We start from the raw sequence: 21,464 nt of genomic DNA, 5'->3' as shown, positions 1-21,464 counted from the left end.
GGCCTGCGCTATTGTCGAAGGCAAAGTGCCCCTTGTCAGCGAGTCTGCGAACATGTTCCTTAGATGTGGGGCCAGGGCCGGTGCAAATTTTTTATAGAAGTCCGCTGGGAAGCCGCCTGGTCCCGGCGCCTTCTCCGCTTGCATGATTTCTCCCAGATCTATTGGTGCTTCGAGCTCTCCCAGTCTGTCCTCCCCCACAACTGGTATTTCAAGTCTGTTGAGGAACTGTTTCATCCCCACGTCGGGGGGCCTGGAGATGTACAGCCCTCGGTAGAAGGGCTTGAATGCTCGGTTAGCCTCTTTTTGTTCTGCTACCAGCCTGCTTCTGCTGTCTTTTCCCCATGTGCGTTGCCCAGAATCTGGCCGGGAACAACATGCCGAACTTCACCCCGTTCTTATCGAGTGCCGATTTTGCCTTATTAAATTCAGCTCTCATTTTTGCAATGTCTGCCCCAATGTCCTGATACTCTCTAATTCTGTGTCTTTCCCATGAGCACGACTTTGTCTGTCAGGCCCACCTCAAGATCTTTTCCCAGTCCTGGTACCAGTGTAGCTTCGCGATTATCGCTCTCGGCTGCTCTCGGAGCGACCTTCTGGGGGGCTGGGGAAGCCGTTCCTTCCGACTAGGTTGTTCAGCATTTGGGTGGTGTAGGCCATTGGGTCCCTTCCCTCAACACCCTCTGGCAGTCCCACAATACGGACATTCTGTTGTCGGGACCGGTTTTCATGGTCCTCGACGTTCCCCTTCAAGTTCCCTTGGGCAACCACCAGCCTCTTCCACTTTGTTCTCCAGAGCCACGATCCTGTCACTCTGGTCAGTTGATGCCTTTTCCAGGTCCAGGAACGTCTTTTCCTGGGCTTCCACCTTCCTTCCCAGGCCGTCTATCTTGTGCTGGAGGGTGGTCATCACCACCTCTTTCACCACCACCTGGAACTCCATTTTAATCGCCTCCCTCATGGCGGGCAGCTTCTTTTGTCATCCATCCATCCCCCAGTGTGTGGTGGTGGGGGGGGTGCCGCTGCCTGTTCCGCCGTTCGGGTCACCGGTCACCCCCTCTCTTGCTTCGCTGGGACCTCCGCCTTGCCTCGTGGGTCCGCTGGTCCATCCCCTTGTTGCTCCTGCTCCTTACCACCGCATCTGCCTTCTCGCAGGCTCTTTCAGCTACCATTTGTCGGCATCTTCCCTTCTACTTCCTCGCTGTTACTACCTTCTGGGTTTGGCGAAGCTATGGGTGGCTTTGTGAGCCAAAAATGGCTATCTTGGGTCCGATTGGGAGGAGAGCCACCTGATGTGCCTCCGCTCAACACAACACTGCCAACGGAAGTCCCTTGGGGGCATTTTTAACGCAGAGAATATGTTTATGCAAGAAAAATCTACCTGTTCTAGCTTCTGTTTTTATAATCCATTCATCAGAAAATGTACAAATGTAAGAGAGTCTGTCGGCATGGTAATTCTTTGGGTTGAATTTTGAAACCAACAGAAAACCTGTAATTATCTCACTTTAGTTTTGTTAATGGCAAGAAAATATTCTAATTGCTAGCATTTCTGAGAGACAAGCAGTGAGCGAAGTAGACAGACAATATCTTTTGAAAGGAATCATGTCACCAAGTGAAATGGGTAAAAGAGGGGGCTGGAGCTGGCTGTGTTTTCTTTCTGTGCCACCCTCCATCCGAAAGGAGGAGGATGAAACATTAAAGAAATGAAACGAGATAGAATAAATGTCAGCAATAGGAAGACAACAGAGAGATTGGAGAGGCACCATATTGTCCTACTTCCTGAGTATATGCACCACTTGACCATTAAAATTTATTTTGTGTGTGAAATTATACATACATCAAACTGAGCATTCTCAGGATTGAAGACTAGATCAAATTAAAGCATTTTTTAGCTGCACAAATGGATTTCCTCCCCAATTTCTCATAACAGTGATTCTTGTGGCTTATTTCAGTGCAATCAGCAATTTAGTGATCATTCGTTTTGAATTCAGGGGCTGGTTTAGCACAGGGCTTTGAAAACAGACCAAGGCAAGCCAGCAGCACGGTTCAATTCCCGTACCAGCCTCCCTGAACAGGCGCCGGAATGTGGCGACTAGGGGCTTTTCACAGTAACTTCATTTGATGCCTACTTGTGACAACACGCGATTTTCATTTCATTTCATTTTTCAATTCTCTTCTGTATACCCATTACTCCCAAGGATTGGACTTCAACTAATCAAGTCATGCTGCAAACTTCAAAACATTAGTTAATCTTGGGTGTGAGTTCAAATTTTTCAGTTCACAGCCCTCATCCTGCTTACTTATGTCTGAAGGTCTCAGACTTTATTTGGCAGACAGCTGGTTTAGACATCCACCTCATGATCTGACTGGACCACTTAAAACACATCCGCTCTCGACCGGATCATCCTGGAATCCACACTCACCTCCAACAATAAATACAAAGAGTTTCTAGATAACCTTGTCACTAAGACAATCTAATCACCTGCCTCTGCCATGTGTTATGGGCCAAGATTTAGAGAATCCCAAAGTGAATCATGGAGTTCACCTGACCCACAACTTTTAATAGATTGTGGTATGGGGAGCACACGGCTTACTCTTCAGGTATGATACAGCAGAAAATGGACCAGTGGTTTTTAAAACAAAACTATGTTTATTCTATGAACTCAAGTTAACCTTTTTAAAACAAACCGTGAATCTCTTAGCAACTATTAATTCAAATACACTCCCCAAAGAATAAAACACTAAGTAATCTGTAGGCTGTTCTTTTAACATCCAAAAACTTAACAAACCTCCAAACAGGAGCACATTAGGGTTTACATTCAAGACTGAAAACATTTATAATTCTTCTGAATTCACCAAATGATTAAGAGGTAGTCCTTCATGGCAAAGATCAGCGGCAGTGCAGCTCACAGACGCACCCAAGCTTTCTCAAACTGAAACTAAAAAAGCAGAAGTGGAGCTCAGCTCCACCCACACTGACATCACTCCAGTAACATGAGCAGCTCCATTTCTTAAAGGTACATTTCTTAAACACCCATTTCCTAAAGGGTAATCTCACATGACACATGTTCCTCCCTTCCATTTGTACACATGGCTAAACCTCCTTTAATGCTGTCCCCTCCCCTATACCTGATCTTTCTCACCTCATCCCCTGCGTTGAACTCATCTTGTTCTCGAGACCCATCTTCTGTTGCCTTGATCTTATTTGCACTAACATGCTGATCACCCAACATCGCCTCTTGTCCCCCATGTAAGTGGTGTTCTCTCTCCTCCTGGGCAGAATTTTGTTGACCCTGAACTGGTGGGTTTGCAGGCATGGGTGGGCCTGGATAGCCTTTCTGCTGTCTACCGTAAAATTGCAGGTAGCCTGCCCTTGCCTCAAATGAGGTCCTTAATTGGTCAATAAAGTGTCATTTCTTGGCCTTGATTTTGCTTGGATCTCGGGTTGGGGCCAGCGGGGTTGACATAGGTGTGGCGATGTCTCCAATACTGGCCTCCTTTTGAGATCAACCACTGCACCTCAAAGGTTTGCTGGCTGTTTTTTCCCCGCCTATCCTGAAAATCACTACCTCCACTCCTGGGCCTTCCGCCCCTCCCCTCCCCATCACTACATCCCAGACTTAACATTGTCCTATGGGCTCCGGCATTTTCATTCTGAGGACTGCTTGTAGTCCCAGTAGTAGCTACTTCCCCAGTAGTGCTGCTGGGACTACACAATTTCTGAGACAGGACTTCCTGCATTAGTGGGAATGGATTCTCTGCCGACTTGAGTGTCGGTGGGGAAACCCAAGAATGGAAAATCTGTGTCACGTGTTTTCTTTCCTTTAAATCTACCAACACCTTCCAATACTCAAAAAATACCGTGACCCCACCATCCCATAAACTACTGTCCCATCTCCAACCTCCTATTCGTCTCAAGTTATTGAACGCATGATTGCCTCTCAGATTTCCCAGAACTCTGTTTGAAGTCCTTCATTCAGGTTCCTCTGCCACACTTTTGAAAACAGCTTGAATCAAAGTCAAAAATGACATTGTATGTGATGATGGCAAAGGTAAACTTTCCATTTTCATCCTTCTTTACCTATATGCACCTTTACCATAGTTGACAACACCTTCCCCCTCCAACACCTCAATTGTCATCCAGCTGGGTGAGACTATCAGTTGGTTCCAGTCTTATCTACCTAGTCACGGCCAAAACATTACTTGCAGTAGCCTCTCTTCCTTCTCTGTTCCTGTTACCTCTGGTGTCTCTCATTGATTTGTCCTTGGCCCGCTTCTATTTCTGATTTACCTGCTGCCCCTCAATGGCCATCTGATCCACCCCATCATCCAGAAGCACACAGTTAGTTATATGTATGTGGGCGACACCCAGCTATGCTATGCCACCATCTCTCTTGACTCCTCCACTGCTGCTGAATTATCTGACTTCTTTTTTTTTCAAAATATTTTTATTCTCCTTTTTCACATTTTCTCCCAAATTTACACCCAACGATAAACAATAATCAGTAACGAATACAATGTCAATCCCCATATCAATAACAATGATCCCATCCTCCCACCAAACCCCCAAACATTAACCCGCATGTTAACATAAACAAATGACAAAAAGGAATCAGGAATCACCCATAGACACCATTATCACATAAAGGCCCCCACCCCACCACCCCTAATGTTCGATGTAATCCAATTCGCGAAAGTGCAGAATGAATAACGGCCATAAGTTGTAGAATCCCTCCATCCCTCCCTCAGTTCAAATTTGACTGTCTCAAGAGTCAAGAATTCCAGCAGGTCCTCCCATCACGACAGGGCGCAGGATGGAAAGGTTGATCTCCACCCTAACAGGATCTGCCTTCGGGCCATCAATGAGACGAAGGCTACAACATCTGCATCCACACCCGTTTCCAACTCCGGCTGGTCCGACATCCCGAATATGGCCTCCCGAGGGCCCGGGTCCAGTTTCACGTGCACCACTTTAGCGATTACACTAAAAACCTCCTTCCAGCAATCCTTCAGCTTTGGACAGACCAAAACACATGAACGTGGTTAGTGAGGCCCCCCCTCTCAACGTTCACACACATCTTCTACCCCCTCACAAAGCCGGCTCATCCTCGCCCTTGTAAGGTGAGCTCTATATACCACCTTCAGCTGCATAAGTCCCAACCTCGCACACGAGGTGGAGGTGTTCATCCTCCGGAGCACCTCACACCAGAACCCCTCCTCTATATATCTCTCCCAACTCTTCCTCCCACTTTGCCTTGATCCCTTCCAGCGGCGCCCACTCCTCTTCCAAAATAGCCCCGTAAACCACCGATACTACCCCCTTCTGCAGTCCCCCTGTCATCAGCGCCTCCTCCAGCAATGTGGAAGCCGGCTTTCTTGGAAGCTCTGTATCTCCATTCTGGCAAAGTCTTGAAAATCACACCATGTATTAAATATTTCTCCCTGCTCCAGCCATCTGACTTCTTAATCAACATCCGGTACTGGATGAGAAAATATTTTCTCCAGTTAAAAATTGGGAAGACTGAAGCTGTTTTTTTGGTCTCTGCTCTAACCTGGCCTCTTGTGCATTCTGCCATTGGTGGCGATGTCTTCATTTTGTGAGGCTCCTAGCTCTGAAATAACCTCCCTACATTTATTCACATCTCTTCCTCGCATTCCTCCTTTAAGATACTCCTACGCAAGCTTTTGGTTTTCTGCTTAGTTTCTCCTTATGTGGCTCAGTGTCATACTTTGATTTATAATGCTCCTGTGAAGCACATAGGTTTCATTACGTTGTTATGCAGCAGTGTTATATGAAACATTAATATATAATGTCATCAGCTGGGCATACATATGTATTGAACCTTTTTTGAAAAGAACACTTTTGCTAAGCAAAGGGCATTGATGTGCAGCAGCTACCAGCTACTATGTTGTACTTGTAAAGGTCACAAGCTGTTTTTCTGGTGATAGTGGGCTGGATTCTCCGGTTCCCCAGCCGTGTGTTTCCTGGTGGCGCGTCATTCGTTTGCGGCGGGATTCTGTCTTCCCGCCGCTTTTCAATGGAATTTCACGTTGAAGCCACTCTATGCTGCTGGGTAACACGACCGCTGTGTCCATGAAGCTCTCAGGAAGGTCATGTGATCCAGCTCTTGCCTGTAAAGTAAAGATACTGGGATTTTGGATGGTCAGAGAGACTGCCACAGAGCAACAGCCTTACGCCATCTCTCTTCAAAGCTATGCTGTTTGAGATTTGAAAAACCCAGGAAACACCCCATTGCTGGAAACTAAGTTCTGAAAAAGGAATTCCTAATTAATACCACTGTCTCCAGTGAGAAGCCCCAAGAACTACTAGCTACTGTGGACATTGGATCCTTCAGCTGCAAACAAGCACCCTTCAGCTGCAATCAAGCATCTGGGCACTCTGATTTTCTTTTTTGCTGGCTTTACTTTTTGATTGATCAGGTTTTTACAATCAGTGGGACAGAGCGAAGTCAGTTCACGTTGCTAACCTGGTTGTAATAACATGTAAAGGTGTTAGATAAATATAAGAGTTTTTGTTGCTGTACAAGTTACATCAAATGTGCTATTGCCTATTGAAAATATTTCAGTTTGTTCTTGTGGAAAAATTTGTAATCATTGAACAGAATTGGATAAATTCAGAGCTACTACAGTCCATATAGGTTCAATCACAATGGAAATATTTATAAATAAGGAAGACAGACACTAAGAAATGATGAAGAATTCAAAAACAAACAATGAATGAATGTTGGTAAATGGGAATAGTACTAGTTGCAAGGTTAATGCAATATTTGGACTTGAGGTTGGGGGGAGGTGGTAGCTTTCTTTTGCATTTGTTAAAATGTGCTGGGTGGCATTTAAATACAGAACACTGACTTTGTCATTGAAAATCACACTGTGCTTACCAAGGGTTTGAGTGTCCAATGTCCAATGTTGTGATGAGATTTTAGATTGATTTCACAATGACAATGTGCTGACAAAAATTATTGTCTCCTTTTTAGGAGGCAAGGACAGAAGAAGTGGTCTTATCCTGACAATTCCATTATGCTCAGACCAAACAAACATGGATGAGCTGAGTGTCACTTTGGATTATTTGCTCAGCATTCCAAGGTGATTCTTCTATTTATGCATTCTAGCTATATTTTTAAAAATGCGATTATATTTGTACAAATTGTTACCACTATTGACGATTAACCTTTTGTCAGCTGAGTCTGTTTTGTCTTTGGATAAAAGCAAATTACTGCGGATGCTGGAACCTGAACCCAAAGGGAAAATCTCAGCAGGTCTGGCAGCATCTGTAGGGAAAGAAAAGAGCTAACGTTTCGAGTCCAGATGACCCTTTGTTAAAGCTTTGTGGTTGTGGTTGGCCGGATCTCTCTGGCACCGTTCATATTTGTCCTCCACCTACGGGAAGAACCTGCTCATTTGGGTTCTGGTCAGGTGTGCTCTGTGCACCACTTTGAACTGCATGAGGCTGAGCCTTGCGCAGGAGGAGGTGGAATTGGCCCTGCTCAGTACTTCGCTCCAGAGTCCCCAACCCACTTCTGTCCCCAGTTCGTCCCCTCATTTCTGTCTGGTCTCAACTGATGGCATTCGGGCCCTGTCCAGTAGCTGTCTATATATTTTCCCACAGAGTTCCCCCTTCTTTACTGTCGATATTAATCAGATCTTCTAATAGTGTGATCTCTGGGGCCTGGGATATCCTACTGTTTCTTTGCGGAGGAAGTGTTTTATTTATAAATGCCTCATTTCTTGTCCTGTCAGGAGGGGCTGGTTTAGCTCAGTGGGCTAGACAGCTGGTTTGTGATGCAAAACAAGGCCAGCTGCGTGGGTTCAATTCCCGTACCAGCTGAGAATTCTGAATTCTCCCTTGTGTACCTGAACAGGCGCCGGAATGTGACGATTAGAGGCTTTTCTCAGTAACTTCAGTGCAGTGTTAATGTAAGCCTACTTGTGACAATAAAAGGTTATTTATTTTAAGTTCCCATTCCTCCGTCAGTTTGCTCAATGTCGCTAGTCTGTTTCCAATGTAGAAGTCCCTAACTGTCAGCATTCCCCCATCCTGTCTCCATTTTATAAAGGTGGCGTCTAGCAGATTTTAGCTGTTTTCCGCAGATGGGGGCCATGGGGACATGGTCAGTCCGAAGTGTTGCCTCAAGTAGTTCCACGTTTTCAGTGTGACAATACCACTGACTGGATGTGTATTTTGTCGGAAGGATGGGAGTGCTGCCGTGGCTAGGGCCAAATGGTTGTCCCCCTGCAGGAGGTCTCCTCCAACCGCACCCACTCCAATTTGGGTCTGTGTACCAAACCCTCACTTTCTGCCTTTGCTTTCCAGTGGTAGTACTGCAGATTTGGTAGTGCCACGCCACCCTTAATTTTTTTCCTTTGCAGTGTTGGTTTGGGGACCCTTGGATTCTTACCCCGCACACAAACGCCATGATTAAGCTGTCTCCGTTTTGGAAGAAGACCTTGGGGATGAAGATCGGTATGGATCGAAACAGGAAGAAGAACCGCGACAGCACGTTCATTTTGACCGTCTGCACATTCCCTGCTTTGCGGGTCCTTTGTGACTTCCTCCACCAGGCTTGTCAGGTTCCAGGCGGGGGGCGCGGGGGTGCCAGGACCTTTGCGGATCTGTGCTAGTGTAGGAGGCAAGGTGCCACTTGCTAGCGAATCTGCGAGCATATCCCTTAGATGTGGGGCCAGGGCCGGTGCAAATTCTTTATAGATGTCCGTCGGGAACCCATCGGGTCCCGGCGCCTTCCCTGCTTGCTTGGAGCTGATGTCTCCATGATTTCTCCCAGATCTATAGGTGGCTCCAGTTCCTCCCGCCTGTCCACACCCACAACTGGCATATTCAGCCCGTCGAGGAACTGTTTCCCGTGTCCCCATCAGGCTGTTAGGGCGGGCCCTCGGTAGAAGGTCTCAAATGCTCGGTTGACCTCTTTTGGTTCCGCCACCAGTCTGCCTCTGTTGCCCCTTACCTGAGCTATCTCCCTTGTGGCTGCCTTCTTTCTCAGCTGGTGAGCCAGTAAGCGACCAGTCTTTTCTCCGTGTTCGTAGAAGGTCCCCCATGTCAGGCGGAGTTGATGCACTGCTTTCCTGGTGGATAGCAGGTTAAAGTCCGTTTGTAGCTTTTTCATCTCCACCAGCAGCTCTATGGTCAGGTCCTCAGAGTACTTTCTGTCGACCTCTAAGATGGAGTCGATCAGCTTTTGCCTGGCCGACCTCTCTTCTCTCTCTCTCTACATTCTTGTAGGCTACAATTTCCTCTCTGATCACAGCTATTAGTGCCTCCCAGAACATGGACGGTGAGACTTCCCCATTCAGGTTGTTACTGATGTTGTCACCTATGGCCCGTGATGTTTTCTGGCAGTAGGCCTTGTTGGCCAGGAAATCGGTATCCAGCATCCATGTGGGGCTGGGCACGGCCCGTCTCCAACCTCACATCCATGTAGTGCAGAGCGTGGTCGGAGATGACGATCGCGGAGTATTTCTCTCCTCCTATTCCTGGAAGCACCGATTTCCCCACTGCATAGAATCATAGAATTTACAGTGAAGAATGAGGCCATTCGGCCCATCGAGTCTGCACCGGCCCTTGGAAAGAGCACCCCACACTTCCACCCTATCACCACAACCCAGCAACCCCACCTAACCTAAGGGCACTTTAGCATGGCCAATCCACCTAACCTGCACATCTTTGGACTGCGGGAAGAAACTGGAGCACCCGGGGGAAACCCACTCCGAAATGGGGAGAACGTGCAAACTCATCACAGACAGTGACCCAAGCTGGGAATCGAACCTGGGACCTTAGAGCTGTGAAGCAAATGTGCGAACCACATCACCCAAAGAAGTCAAAGCTTTGTGTACTGGTGAAAAGAAAGAATTCCTTTTCTCCCGGGTGTAGGAACCTCCATGGGTCCACCTTCCCCATCTGTTCCATAAATGTTCCCAGTTCCTTAGCCATGCCTGCTTTTTTCCCCTTCCGGGGTTTTGATCAGTCGGTCAGCGTGTCCTGCACGCAGTTAAAGTCATTCTCCCCCCCCCCCCCCCCCCCATTTTCAGTTGATGTGTGTCAATGTCAGGGATTCCCACCATGATTTTTTATAGAAATTCTGTGTCGTCCCAGTTGGGAGCGTACACATTGACCAGAATTACCGGTGCCCTGTCTAGGACACCGCTGACCATGACATACCGTCCCTCTGGGTCTGTAACCGTCCTGGTCTCAGTAAATCACGTCCTCATGCTGATCAGTATGGTTACTTCCCTAGCCCTTGGCCTGTAGCATGCGTGGTACATCTGTCCCACCCAGCCCTTCCTTACCAGCAGTCTGTCCTTCTCCTTCAGGTGTCTCCTGCAGGTAGATTGTCAGCCTTCAAGCTTCTCAAGTGGACGAAGACTCTGGATCTTTTCACCGGGCTGTTAAGCCGCCCAGGATGGAAATGGCTTTCACTAGGGGACATAATTTTAAGGTGATTGGAAGAAGGTATAGGGGAGATGTCAGAGGTCGGTTCTTTACTCAGAGAGTGGTGGGTGCGTGGAATGCACTGCCAGCAGAGGTGGAGTCCGAGTCATTAGGGACCTTTAAGCGACTCTTGGACAGGCACATGGACAGCAGTAAATTGAAGGGGTGTAGGTTAGGTTGATCTTCGATTCGGATAAATGGGCAACACAACATCGTGGGCCAAAGGGCCTGTACTGTTCTATGTTCTATTCCAGGTGACTATCCTGGTGGGGGTTATTTGTCCCCCGGTTTCAGCGGGATCAACCAGACTTGCCTGTTGGACACACCCCTGCACTCCGCGGTTCCCCTTTGTTAGGGGACCGTCAAAATGGCCAAGTCACCGTTCTCACCATGAGGTCGTGCCCCTGCGCTCCGGGGTTTCCTTTTATCCAGGGGCCACCCAATATGGCCGCCAACTGTGTGTAGGCCATGTGGGTGCCCCCCTGAACTCCGGGGTTTCCCTTTGTTTAGGGACCTTCCAAAGTGGCTGCTTGCGGCATCATCTTGATTTCTTGGCCTGTTCCATGCCCGTCGAAGCCTATGCCTACCGTTCTGCCAGTTTTGTCCCTTGTCTGTTCTCAGTATCCCCCCTGTTCCACCTCCTTTCTGCCTTGTGTCCCCCCCCCCCCCCGGGCCAGACGCTCCCTCTCCCCCGATAGGTGCGCCACGGCCCCCCTTACTACCTGTTTTTCTGTGCCAGTCCTCCCTGCTAGTGCAGGGGCTCCCCTCCCTGGGCTGGTTGAGATCAAAGAACAAAGAAAAGTACAGCACAGGAACAGGCCCTTCGGCCCTTCAAGCCTGTGCTGACCATGCTGCCCGTCTAAACTAAAATCTTCTACACTTCCGGGGTCCGTATCCCTCTATTCCCATCCTATTCATGTATTTGTCAAATTGCCCCTTAAACGTCACTATCGTCCCTGCTTCCACCACCACCTCTGGCAGCGAGTTCCAGGCAGCCACTACCTCTATGTAAAAAAAACTTGCCTTGTATATCTCCTCTCAACCTTGCCCCTCGCACCTTAAACCTATGCCCCCTAGTAATTGACTCCTCTACCCTGGGGAAAAGCCTCTGACTATCCACTCTGTCTATGCCCCTCATAATTTTGTAGACCTATATCAGGTTGCCCCTCAACGCCCGTTGTTCCAGTGAGAACAAACCGAGTTTATTCAACCTCTCCTCATAAAAAAAATGCCCTCCATACCAGGCAACATCCTGATAAATCTCTTCTGCACCTTCTCTAAAGCCTCCGCATCCTTCTGGTAGTGTGGCGACCAGAATTAAACACTATACTCCAAGTGTGGTTTAACTAAGGTTCTATAAAGCTGCAACATGACTTACCAATTTTCGTACTCAATGCCCCGGCCAATGAAGGCAAGCATGCCATGTGCCTTCTTGACTACCTTTTCCTCCTGTGTTGTCCCTTTCAGTGACCTGTGGACCTGTACACCTAGATCTCTCTGACTGGCAATACTCTTGAGGGTGCTACCATTCACTGTATATTCCCTAGCTGCATTAGACCTTCCAAAATGCATTACCTCACATTTGTCCGGATTAAACTCCATCTGCCATCTCTCTACCCAAGTCTCCAAACCATCTAAATCCTGCTGTATCCTCTGACCGTCCTCATCGCTATCCGCAATTCCACCAACCTTTGTGTCGTCCGCAAACTTACTAATCAGACCAGTTACATTTTCCTCCAAATCATTTATATGTACTATGAACAGCAAAGGTCCCAGCACTGATCCCTGCGGAACACCACTAGTCACAGCCTCCAATCAGAAAAGCACCCTTCCATTGCTACTCTCTTCCTTCTATGACCTAGCCAGTCTGTATCCATCTTGCCAGCTCACCTCTGATCCTGTGTGACTTCACCTTTTGTACCAGTCTGCCATGAGGGACCTTGTCAAAGGCCTTACTGAATTCCATATAGACAACATCCACTGCCCTATCTGCATCAATCATCTTTGTGACCTCCTCAAAAACCTTTATCAAGTTAGTGAGACACGACCTCCCCTTCACAAAACCTTCACAAAGCCTCACGCTATAATTAGATTTACCACTTACCTTTCCCGATTACCTCACTGCACCAAATTACCAAGTTCCAATTCCCACTCTGGCTGTGTCTCACTCAGGATGTGTCTCCTTCATGTGCACAGCTTACTGAGTTTGTGCTTGATGCCTGTCTCTTATATAGCACTCAGCTGAACAGGGTGACTCACACTACTTAAGTTTCAAACAGAAGAATACCATGTACACCCTTGTGCCACTAAGCAGGCTTCAGGTTTAGCCCTGTCTCCGTTTTGTCTGCCTTCCTACATTCCCTTCACCGCGCCCCGCCCCCCACACCTGCTTTCGCTCTCACCGCTCCCTTCGTCTGTGATCCAACTCTTAACTGATAACGTGGCTGTATAGTCCCGCGCAACCACATAGTCTGCACAGTAGTCTCTGGTCTCCACTCTTCTTTCCCACTGTGGTCTTTTTCGGCTCGTCCTCACTGCTGCCGAGTTTGGTCCCTCTCCAGGTCATTCGCTCTTATGAGCTCGTTAGCCGCCGCTGGGATGCCAAAGTAATGTTCCTTTCCCCGGTTTGTGACCCAGAATCTGGCTGGGAACAACATGCCGAACCTCACCACACTTTTATAGAGCGCCAATTTTGTCCTATTAAATTCAGCTCTTTTAATGCAAGATCCGTCCCAATGTCTTGGTGGACCCGGATCCTGTGCCCTTCCCATGAGCATGACTTTGTCTGCTGGGCCCACCTCAGGATCTTTTCCGGTCCTGGTACCGGTGCAGCTTAGCGATGATCGCTCTCGGCTGCTCCCCTGCTTTGGGTTTCGGCCAGAGCGATCTGTGTGCCCTGTCGAGTTCTGGGGGTTGGGGAAGCTGTCCCTCCTGACTAAACTTCCCAGCATTTGGGCGAAATAGTCTGTCGGGTCCTTGCCCTCGATGCCCTCTGGCAAACCCACAATTTGGACATTTTGTCGGCGAGACCTGTTCCCTTGGTCCTCGACCATCCCCTTCCAAGTTCCCCTGTACCGCCACCAACCTCTTCACCTCAGCCTCCAGAGCCACGATCCTGTCGCTCTGATCTGACGATGCCTTTCAAGGTCCAGGATCGTTCTCTCCTGTGCCTCCACCTTCTTCCCCAGGCTGTCTTATTGTGCTCTGGAGGGAGGCTATCGTCTCTGTCACCACCTCCTTCATCACTACCTGGAATTCCATTTTTATCGCACCCCTCATGGCGGCTAGTTCCTTTTTTAAAGAGCTTTTCCATCCATTCCCAATTGGGGAGGGAGTGGCCGTAGTTCGCATTGGATCTTCCCGGCTCTTGCATAGTCGGGGCTTCTACCTGCCTCGTGGCTCCGCCGGTCCATCCGCCTGTTGTTCGTGCCCCTTCTCGTCAGCCTTCTCGTCAGCTATTCGAGCTACCATTTGCCTGCATCCTCTTCACCACTGTTTGTCTTTGTCCTGGATAAGTTTGGGAACAGTTTGGATGGCTTTTTGAGCCAGAACTCTCCAAACATTGATGTTTTTGGTTCTGGTTGGGTGGAGAGCCACCTGATTTGCGTCCGCTCAGCACATCACCACCACCGAAAGTCGTGTCTTATTGTCTTAACATCGGTACACAGTTCCTTTATATCTTATGACCAGGATGGGAGGAGTGCAGTTTCTCTCTCTAGCCCACAATTCCACAGGTCACACTATGAGTGAATGTTTAACTCAAATGGCCAATTGTTTACCTTCACTACTGCTGGACCCAGGATAATAGAGACTTAAACCAGGCTTCTTTCAATGAACTCTGAATATTTGGTTTATTATGAAACAAATCTATTTTAAAAAAGATGCAACATTGGTTAACATACAATTTATGTTGCGGATTCATAATGATTTACCCCTGTTAAAATCCCAACACACACAACTAATAAGACCTCTGCAGAGGTTGGAAAAGGGAACACATTATGAAAACGAATAACTTTTGAAAAGGTCTTGACGTTGATTATTTGGTGTTCCTGCATGTGAAGATGGAGTCACAGTGGCTGCCTGGAAGTCCTTTCCAAAGGATCTTTGGTGTAACACTGTCTTTGTTAACTCTAGCTTGACACAACTTGGGTTTCAAATACAGATGAGTTAATTAAGACAAGAATTTTTTGGCTGAAGGTGAACATCCACTCTGGACTGTTGGCAATACAGGGAGGGTGAAGAGAGGGGAATTCTTCCTTCACAAGACATACATTGAGGTCAACAAAAACATATTCAGCCTGAACGTCTCCCAGGCAAGGTATTTTTCAACCAATCGGCAAGTGCCCACAGCCTGCCAACAGCATTTAACTCCAGTAAACAAAATAACTTGTCGCCCCAGGTGGTTTCCTGGTCGTTTAGCTGAAGTTGCATGATTTCATGGAAAAAGTCGCTTGCTCACAGACCTAAGTGAACTTTTAAACTTTTTTTAAAAAATTCAAGAGAGTGTCCAAATAATTCAATAAAAAAAGTGTCTCGTTCTTGGAGATATGGATTCCTAACACATCCACCAAATGCTTCTGCATATGGCTCTCCATTAGGTTGACCATATTCAATGGAGGAACCCATGCACTTAAAGCCTTGAGCTGCTGTGGGGCACATGCTGATGGATCGACATCTCCATTCTCAGTCCATGACTCAACACTGCATGAGTCCACTCTGACATGTGGGAACACCTTGGTTGTTGCTGATTTCAGCAGAGCCTCCTGAGGCCCTGCATCTCTGCTCAACTGAGCAGGGTTTGTATGTTCTTGATCCTCCAGTGGAGATTACCCACTGCTGCCTCTGCCTCTAGCACCTTATCCTGCACATGGGCACTGTGCTCATCACTCAGTGCTACCCTAGCTACATGTAAGAATCCACTGAAATGTATCTGCTGGTGGAGGGGGTGCTTGTAAAGTGTGATGGTGCTTGAATTAAGCTCTAATGTGGCTGTGTTTAGCCCTGTGATGGAGAGGGTGTTGGTCTAATTCCTTCTGAGGTCAGCACCTGTGTGATGCTCAAGAAGAGATGATGAGAACTAGCCTTGGCGAGCAGAACCATATGCTGGCAAATTCCGGAGCTTACTCAACCAAGGTGGTAATACAATCCCGGATCAGACCCCAATGGTGTCTAGGATACTGGACCGAAACCCCAACTGTGATGCTTGACTTCTGCTTACATCTCCAACTAACTCTCAAACTAACACTGCTTTTCTGCAAAATTCCTGATGCCTTAGCTCCTCCTTGTAATTACATTATCTTATCAAGCTGAAATCTAATTAACTCCACAGAGAATCCCCTTAATCCAAACAACATTTCATGAACCCAAGTTTTATACGATGCTTTAATTGCACTTTGGGCTTCAAAACTTTATCTTCAAACTAGGATTTATTTCAAAAACCTGACTGCAGCGATCACAGATTAACTCCTATTGCTTGGGACATTTACTGTGATAACAGCATACATATATGTATAGATATTTAATGATATGAAATGAAAATCGCTTATTTTCATTTCATTTCATGAGATATTTATCGATATAGAGATGTATAAATATTTATATATTTAAGATTTGTGGTTCCTTGCACCAGAAAGGGCTACCACTCCCACAAATTTGAGATAGTTTGTGATGCCTGGCCGCATATTTTACTTGTGAATGCACAGCATGTAGGGGCCTGCAATGATGCATTGAACGTGCACAACTTGTTATCGCATGCATGCTTTTGCGTACTGTGGGCAAGTATAAGAATGGATCTTCAGTGATAGAGCTTGTTCCTTGCTACCATTCCTGATTTTGCCTTTTTGTGTGCCATTACTGAGATGAGATACAACCAAGTACATGTGTCCAACAGATGGTTGAGAATAGCATTGAGGTGCTGATAGGCAGATTCAGTTGCTTGCTCCTCCAATGCTCCCCGTTAAGTGAAGTGAGGATAGTTGTGTGCTATTCCCTGCACAATTTTGACAGGGCTGAAGCACTGAATTGTAATGTTTTGTGGCTCCAATCAAAACACCGGATTCTGGACTGCTGGAACTAGAGACAAGGGACAGTGTGTCAGAAGTCAGCTTGCGGCACAGGTTTTTGTCCAATAAGTACCCCTGCAGTGAGAAGGGTAAGGCACAGCCGACTCCTTTGTGACAAAGAAAAATCATACAATGAGTAAACGTTAACAAGAAAATGTTTCTTAAAAAGTTAAACTCTATTTGGACAGTGGAGCAAATTCTTATATGGACTCTAATAAACCTTAAATAGACCGTGAACACCTATTTTCAATAATGAACATTAATTAACCTGAGTTCCAAATGTAAATATTAGCCGGTATTTTGGGGGGTGCTTATCAATTTCCTTTATTTTGGGGCTTCCCTTTTCAAATAGCGTCTGTCTCAAAAATTACAAGCTTTTAAATTACGGATTTCATCACAAAACACATTTGCAAAGTAAATATGCATATTTATTGTACAAGACTTTTGGCTGGATTCTCTGTTTTTGGGACTATGTCTCCACGCCGTCGTAAAAACTGGCATGAAAGGGCCACATATTCCCATCCCTGTAGCGGGTTAGCAGGGACCCGCCGTAAAACTAGCCGCTTCTGCTGCCGATACAGCCCCCGCACGTCCGGGTCGGAGGCCGCGCATGCGCATGGCGGCAACCTCCAGCGGCCGCGCTGTGCTCCATGGCGGACTCGGAAAGTGGAGCTGGACATTAAAAATATACCCCCTGATCGGCCGCGCGCCCGACCCTGACTGCCCGCCCAAACATTGCCCCACGCGTATAAGGCCCCCTTGCCCTCCGATCGGCCTGCCCCCGACCAGGACGGCCGTGAACTGAATCCATAGCCACCACATTAGTATCCCGACTGGCAGGATCATGTTAGATCCACACCGTTGGAACTTCGGCAGGTCGAGGGTGGAGAGTGACAGTACGGGCCTTCAGCGATGGCTGCAGGTAGGTGATATGTGGCGCAGCGTACTCTGAGTACGCCGCTTTTTGGGGCCCGGAGAATCAGGAAACTGGCGCTGGTTCCAATGTCGTGGGCCAAAATGGATTCTCCGCCTGGCGCCGGCCGCGATTTCGGTGTCGGGCTGTAGAGAATCCAGCCCTTTGTTTTTTAATTAAAATTAGTGCATGTGGCTAAAACCGTCTTTTCCCAGCAACTCCTGTGATTAGCCTTCAATTCATATTGTACAGCACTGCCATAAATCTCTCTGCCTCTGCACCATTCTTTTCTTCTTTAAGATGCTTCTTGATACTTAGATCTTTGACTGAGCTTTTGACCAACTGCCATATTATCACCATCTTCCATCATTCTCCTATTGTGTAGATAATGGAAAGGCTTAGGGGAGTCGGTATGAGTTACTCACCACAAAGTAGCCAGTCTCTGCTTTGCTTTTGCAGCCACAATATTGATGCGGATGATCTAGTTGGGTTTCTGGTCAATGGTGACCCCAAAGATGTTGATATTGGAAGATTCACCAATGGTAATGCCAATAAATGCCAAAGGGAGGAGCTTAGAATCTCTTATTGGTGATGGTTATTACCTGACCGTTGTGTGACATGCATGTTACTTGCCACTTCTCAATGCTGCCAAGGTCTATCAAGGAGTTATGAATGTAACTCAACACCTTGCAATCATAAGTGATTGTTTCCTCTTCTAACCTTAGGATGGAGGGAAGATCATTAGGCAAGCAACTGAAGATTATTGTGCCTAAGACACCTCACTGAGGAACCTCTGCAGCAATGTCCCCGGGCTGTGATGATTGGCATCCAACAATCACACCCATCTTCTTTTGTTTGAGGCATGACTCCAACTAATGAGAGCTTCCCCTCTGATTTCGATAAACAGCAATTTTGCAAGGGCTTTGGTGAGCAGGTCAACAGTCCCCCTCTCCCCCATCTCTTTGCATAGCTGCGCTGTGAAGAAATCCAAGATAGGGGCTTTTCACAGTAACTTCATTGAAGCCTACTTGTGACAATAAGCGATTATTATTATATTATTATTATCTGTGGATGAATGCTATAGAATTCTAAAGTGGCAAGAGAAAATTCCTCATTAAGTTTACCAGAAAGTTGAGTTTCCTTTTGATAAATATTTGTGTTAAAACATGCATCCGTGGCCTCATTGAATTTGAAGACTTTGGTAAAACCTAACAAATTCCTTCCTGTTGTGAAATAATTGAATTCATTTCAAGATAAATGCAAAGAACGTGACTCGGAGGAGATGGTAACATGATTTGTTTTGACAAATTTAGCACCCTAAATTTAGTAATTTAGTCATTGCACTATGATCCAGATTCCCAATTGTACTTTTGCATTGAAAGACTTTTATACTTCTGTGCATTTTAAAACTTGGGCCTTATACTTAGAATTGACATTTTATTTGTCTATATATTCTTCTTGTGACAATTTTACCCTTTTGGATGATTCCCAGAATAGACCTTGGCAGAGAATGTTTGTGATTGTTGCTCATCTTACCAATTAGTTAAAAGATGCATTGAAGCTCCTGAAAACATTTTAAAATGTGATCTACGGTTTTTATTTCTGGGTCTGAGGTATAACTATATTTGTGATGTTTTTCTGTTTGACCTTCTGTGTTCAAGGTGATTTTTCTTTTCTTGCAGTGATAAGTGTAAAGCAAGGGGTTTTACGGTTATTGTGGATGGACGGAAGTCTCAATGGAATGTGGTGAAGACGGTTGTACTGATGCTGCAGGTGAAGTTTCTGACAACTAATATTTGTGCGTGTAACTCACTTCACAAGATATCCAGAGTTGATCGTTTTTGTTAGTCTTTTCTAAGTTTATTAATTTCTATTAAAATATACACGATGGGACAGAAAGAATGTGACCATGTTGCTCAAATACTAATATCTTTATAAAATTAATGTTCTTCAGAATAAGGTTTTACAAAGAAACTGGACACCTGAATATTTGACAGAATGTGAAGAATTTTGTGATGCCTGAACATGTAATCAATTTTTCATCCCATGGATTTCTTTTTATATAAATTTAAAGTACCCAATTCACTTTTTTTTCCAATTAAGGGGCAACTTCGTGTGGCCAATCCATCGACCCTGCACATCTTTGGGTTGTAGGGGTGAGACCCACGCAGACACTGGGAGAATGTGCAAACTCCACATGGACAGTGACCCGGGGCCAGGATTGAACCCGAGTCCTCGGTGTCGTGAGGCAGCAGTGCTAACCACTGCATCTCTGTGCCGCCCAATCCCATGGATTGTTTGAGTCAATTTGTTTCAGCTTATTAAAAACATGCTACCAGTTAGGTTACAATGTGAAATTCATATAAATGTTTCCTCTTTGTAGTAGAGATGTAAAAACATAAGAGAAAGATTTATTTTGTTTTCGATACATTGGGCCAAGTTTTGCATATTTGGCCATTGTGCCTTAGTGCTGGGAAACCTTAAGCTGCATGAGTTCTTGGCTGCTTAGCAGCCACAACCTATTGCCAAAATTCCACCTCCTAATGACTTTTTAACATTGGTCTTTATGTAGCATTTTGAACCAAGTCAAACACTTCCAGTGTTTATGAAGATGCAGAAATCTGTTGAGATTTGTAGGATCCATTGTGACTCACAATGAGGAAATTAGTGAATTGTAGTGACCATAAATGCTATTTGTGCACATAAGAAGCTAAGCTTCATTAATTATCTGAACTGTAGTACTAACAAAATTAACCTCATGGTAGTCAATACAATTGTCAGCCTCTAAGCCAGTCTTTGTTTCGTAGAAGTAATAAATATCATCAGTCTTTTGGTCAGATATTCTATTTAGCTAGAAAATATTTTTTTCTAACGTACGCATAATAGTTATGGTTCTTGGGCCTCAACAGGTTTGAGCAGAGCAACAAAGGCCACTCCCATAAATAAGCAGTTGCTCCCTACAAACGAGTGTGACCTTATATGCACATATATGGTGATGAACATTGTTCAGGATTTGAACTCAAATCCTTGTTATTGTAATTAGATAACTGAATTGAGACAAGACACATCACATTTTTTTGGCTTCAAGATAACAAAAAAATCAACATTATAACTTCTGACTTGCTATCAATTACAATTTGGATTTATTACAAGTAAAATTAGTCAATAGTATCATGGATGTAATTTTATTGTATTAACTTGCAACTCCTCTGTTATCCAGAAATGCTCAGTGCAAATGTGGCTAATTCATTTCATTAAAGTGAGAATAAAACTAACGTACTATTAAAAATTATGCTGTAAGATTTTAATCTCAAGGCTAAACCTACCATGAAAAGTTATTTATTATTTAAATTGCACTATTTACAGAAAGCAGAGTATTCCTTAATGTTGATTATTAGCTTTACTGGAGGAAAGGGGGGAAGGATTAGGTTTCATCCATCTTTATATTCCCTCCTTTGGTGCTCCCTACAATCTCAAATTTCACCCCATCACATCTCTCCCACCATAGATAACCTCTGTATTACCTCCTCCTCACTCGCTGCCCATATCTAATCTGAGCACCTGTACTACTCCCTCCATATCTCCTACTGCCGTTTGCTATTTCTTTCCCAAGTGTCATTGATTTGCCTTCCTTGTGCCACCTGTTATTTCTTCTGATCCTCTACATGTCACTTGTGATTCTGGTTCACGCTGTTACCAATCTCCATTCTTTCATATTTTCCTGCATCTGAATTTTCCACCTCTGGCAAAATATTGCTGCATTACTGCAACCATAGAAAATACTGTGGCTTCAAGAGCAGGTTAGATGCTAGGAATCCTCCGTGAGTAACTGAGACTTACCAAAGCCTGTCCACCACAAGTCAGGAGTGTGATGGAATACTGTCCACTTGCCTGGATGAATGCAGCTGCAACAACATTCCAGAAGGTTGACACCATCCAGGACAAAGCAGCCACTTGATTGCCACACCATTCACTCCCCACACCACCAACACACATTAGCAGCAGTGTGTACCATCTATAAGATGTT

At 45.8% G+C, this 21,464-nt stretch overlaps 1 protein-coding gene across 6 annotated transcripts in view; it reads left to right on the top strand.

The window, feature by feature from the left end:
* The window catches only part of sestd1 (SEC14 and spectrin domains 1), a 275,430-nt gene that overhangs the window by 61,749 nt on the left and 192,217 nt on the right, over positions 1–21,464 (top strand). For all 6 annotated transcript variants that reach the window (XM_072477346.1, XM_072477354.1, XM_072477310.1 and 3 more), the window contains exons 4-5: positions 6,996–7,104; positions 19,120–19,210. In XM_072477346.1, coding sequence (XP_072333447.1) covers positions 6,996–7,104; positions 19,120–19,210 — 200 coding nt within the window. The remainder of the gene's footprint in view (positions 1–6,995; positions 7,105–19,119; positions 19,211–21,464) is intronic.

This window comes from Scyliorhinus torazame, chromosome 2, assembly GCF_047496885.1.
Source record: "Scyliorhinus torazame isolate Kashiwa2021f chromosome 2, sScyTor2.1, whole genome shotgun sequence".
In the NCBI taxonomy this organism is placed as follows: Eukaryota; Metazoa; Chordata; class Chondrichthyes; order Carcharhiniformes; family Scyliorhinidae; genus Scyliorhinus; species Scyliorhinus torazame.
Note: the sequence above shows the minus strand (reverse complement) of the source record. Positions and strands in the feature narration are given on the sequence as shown.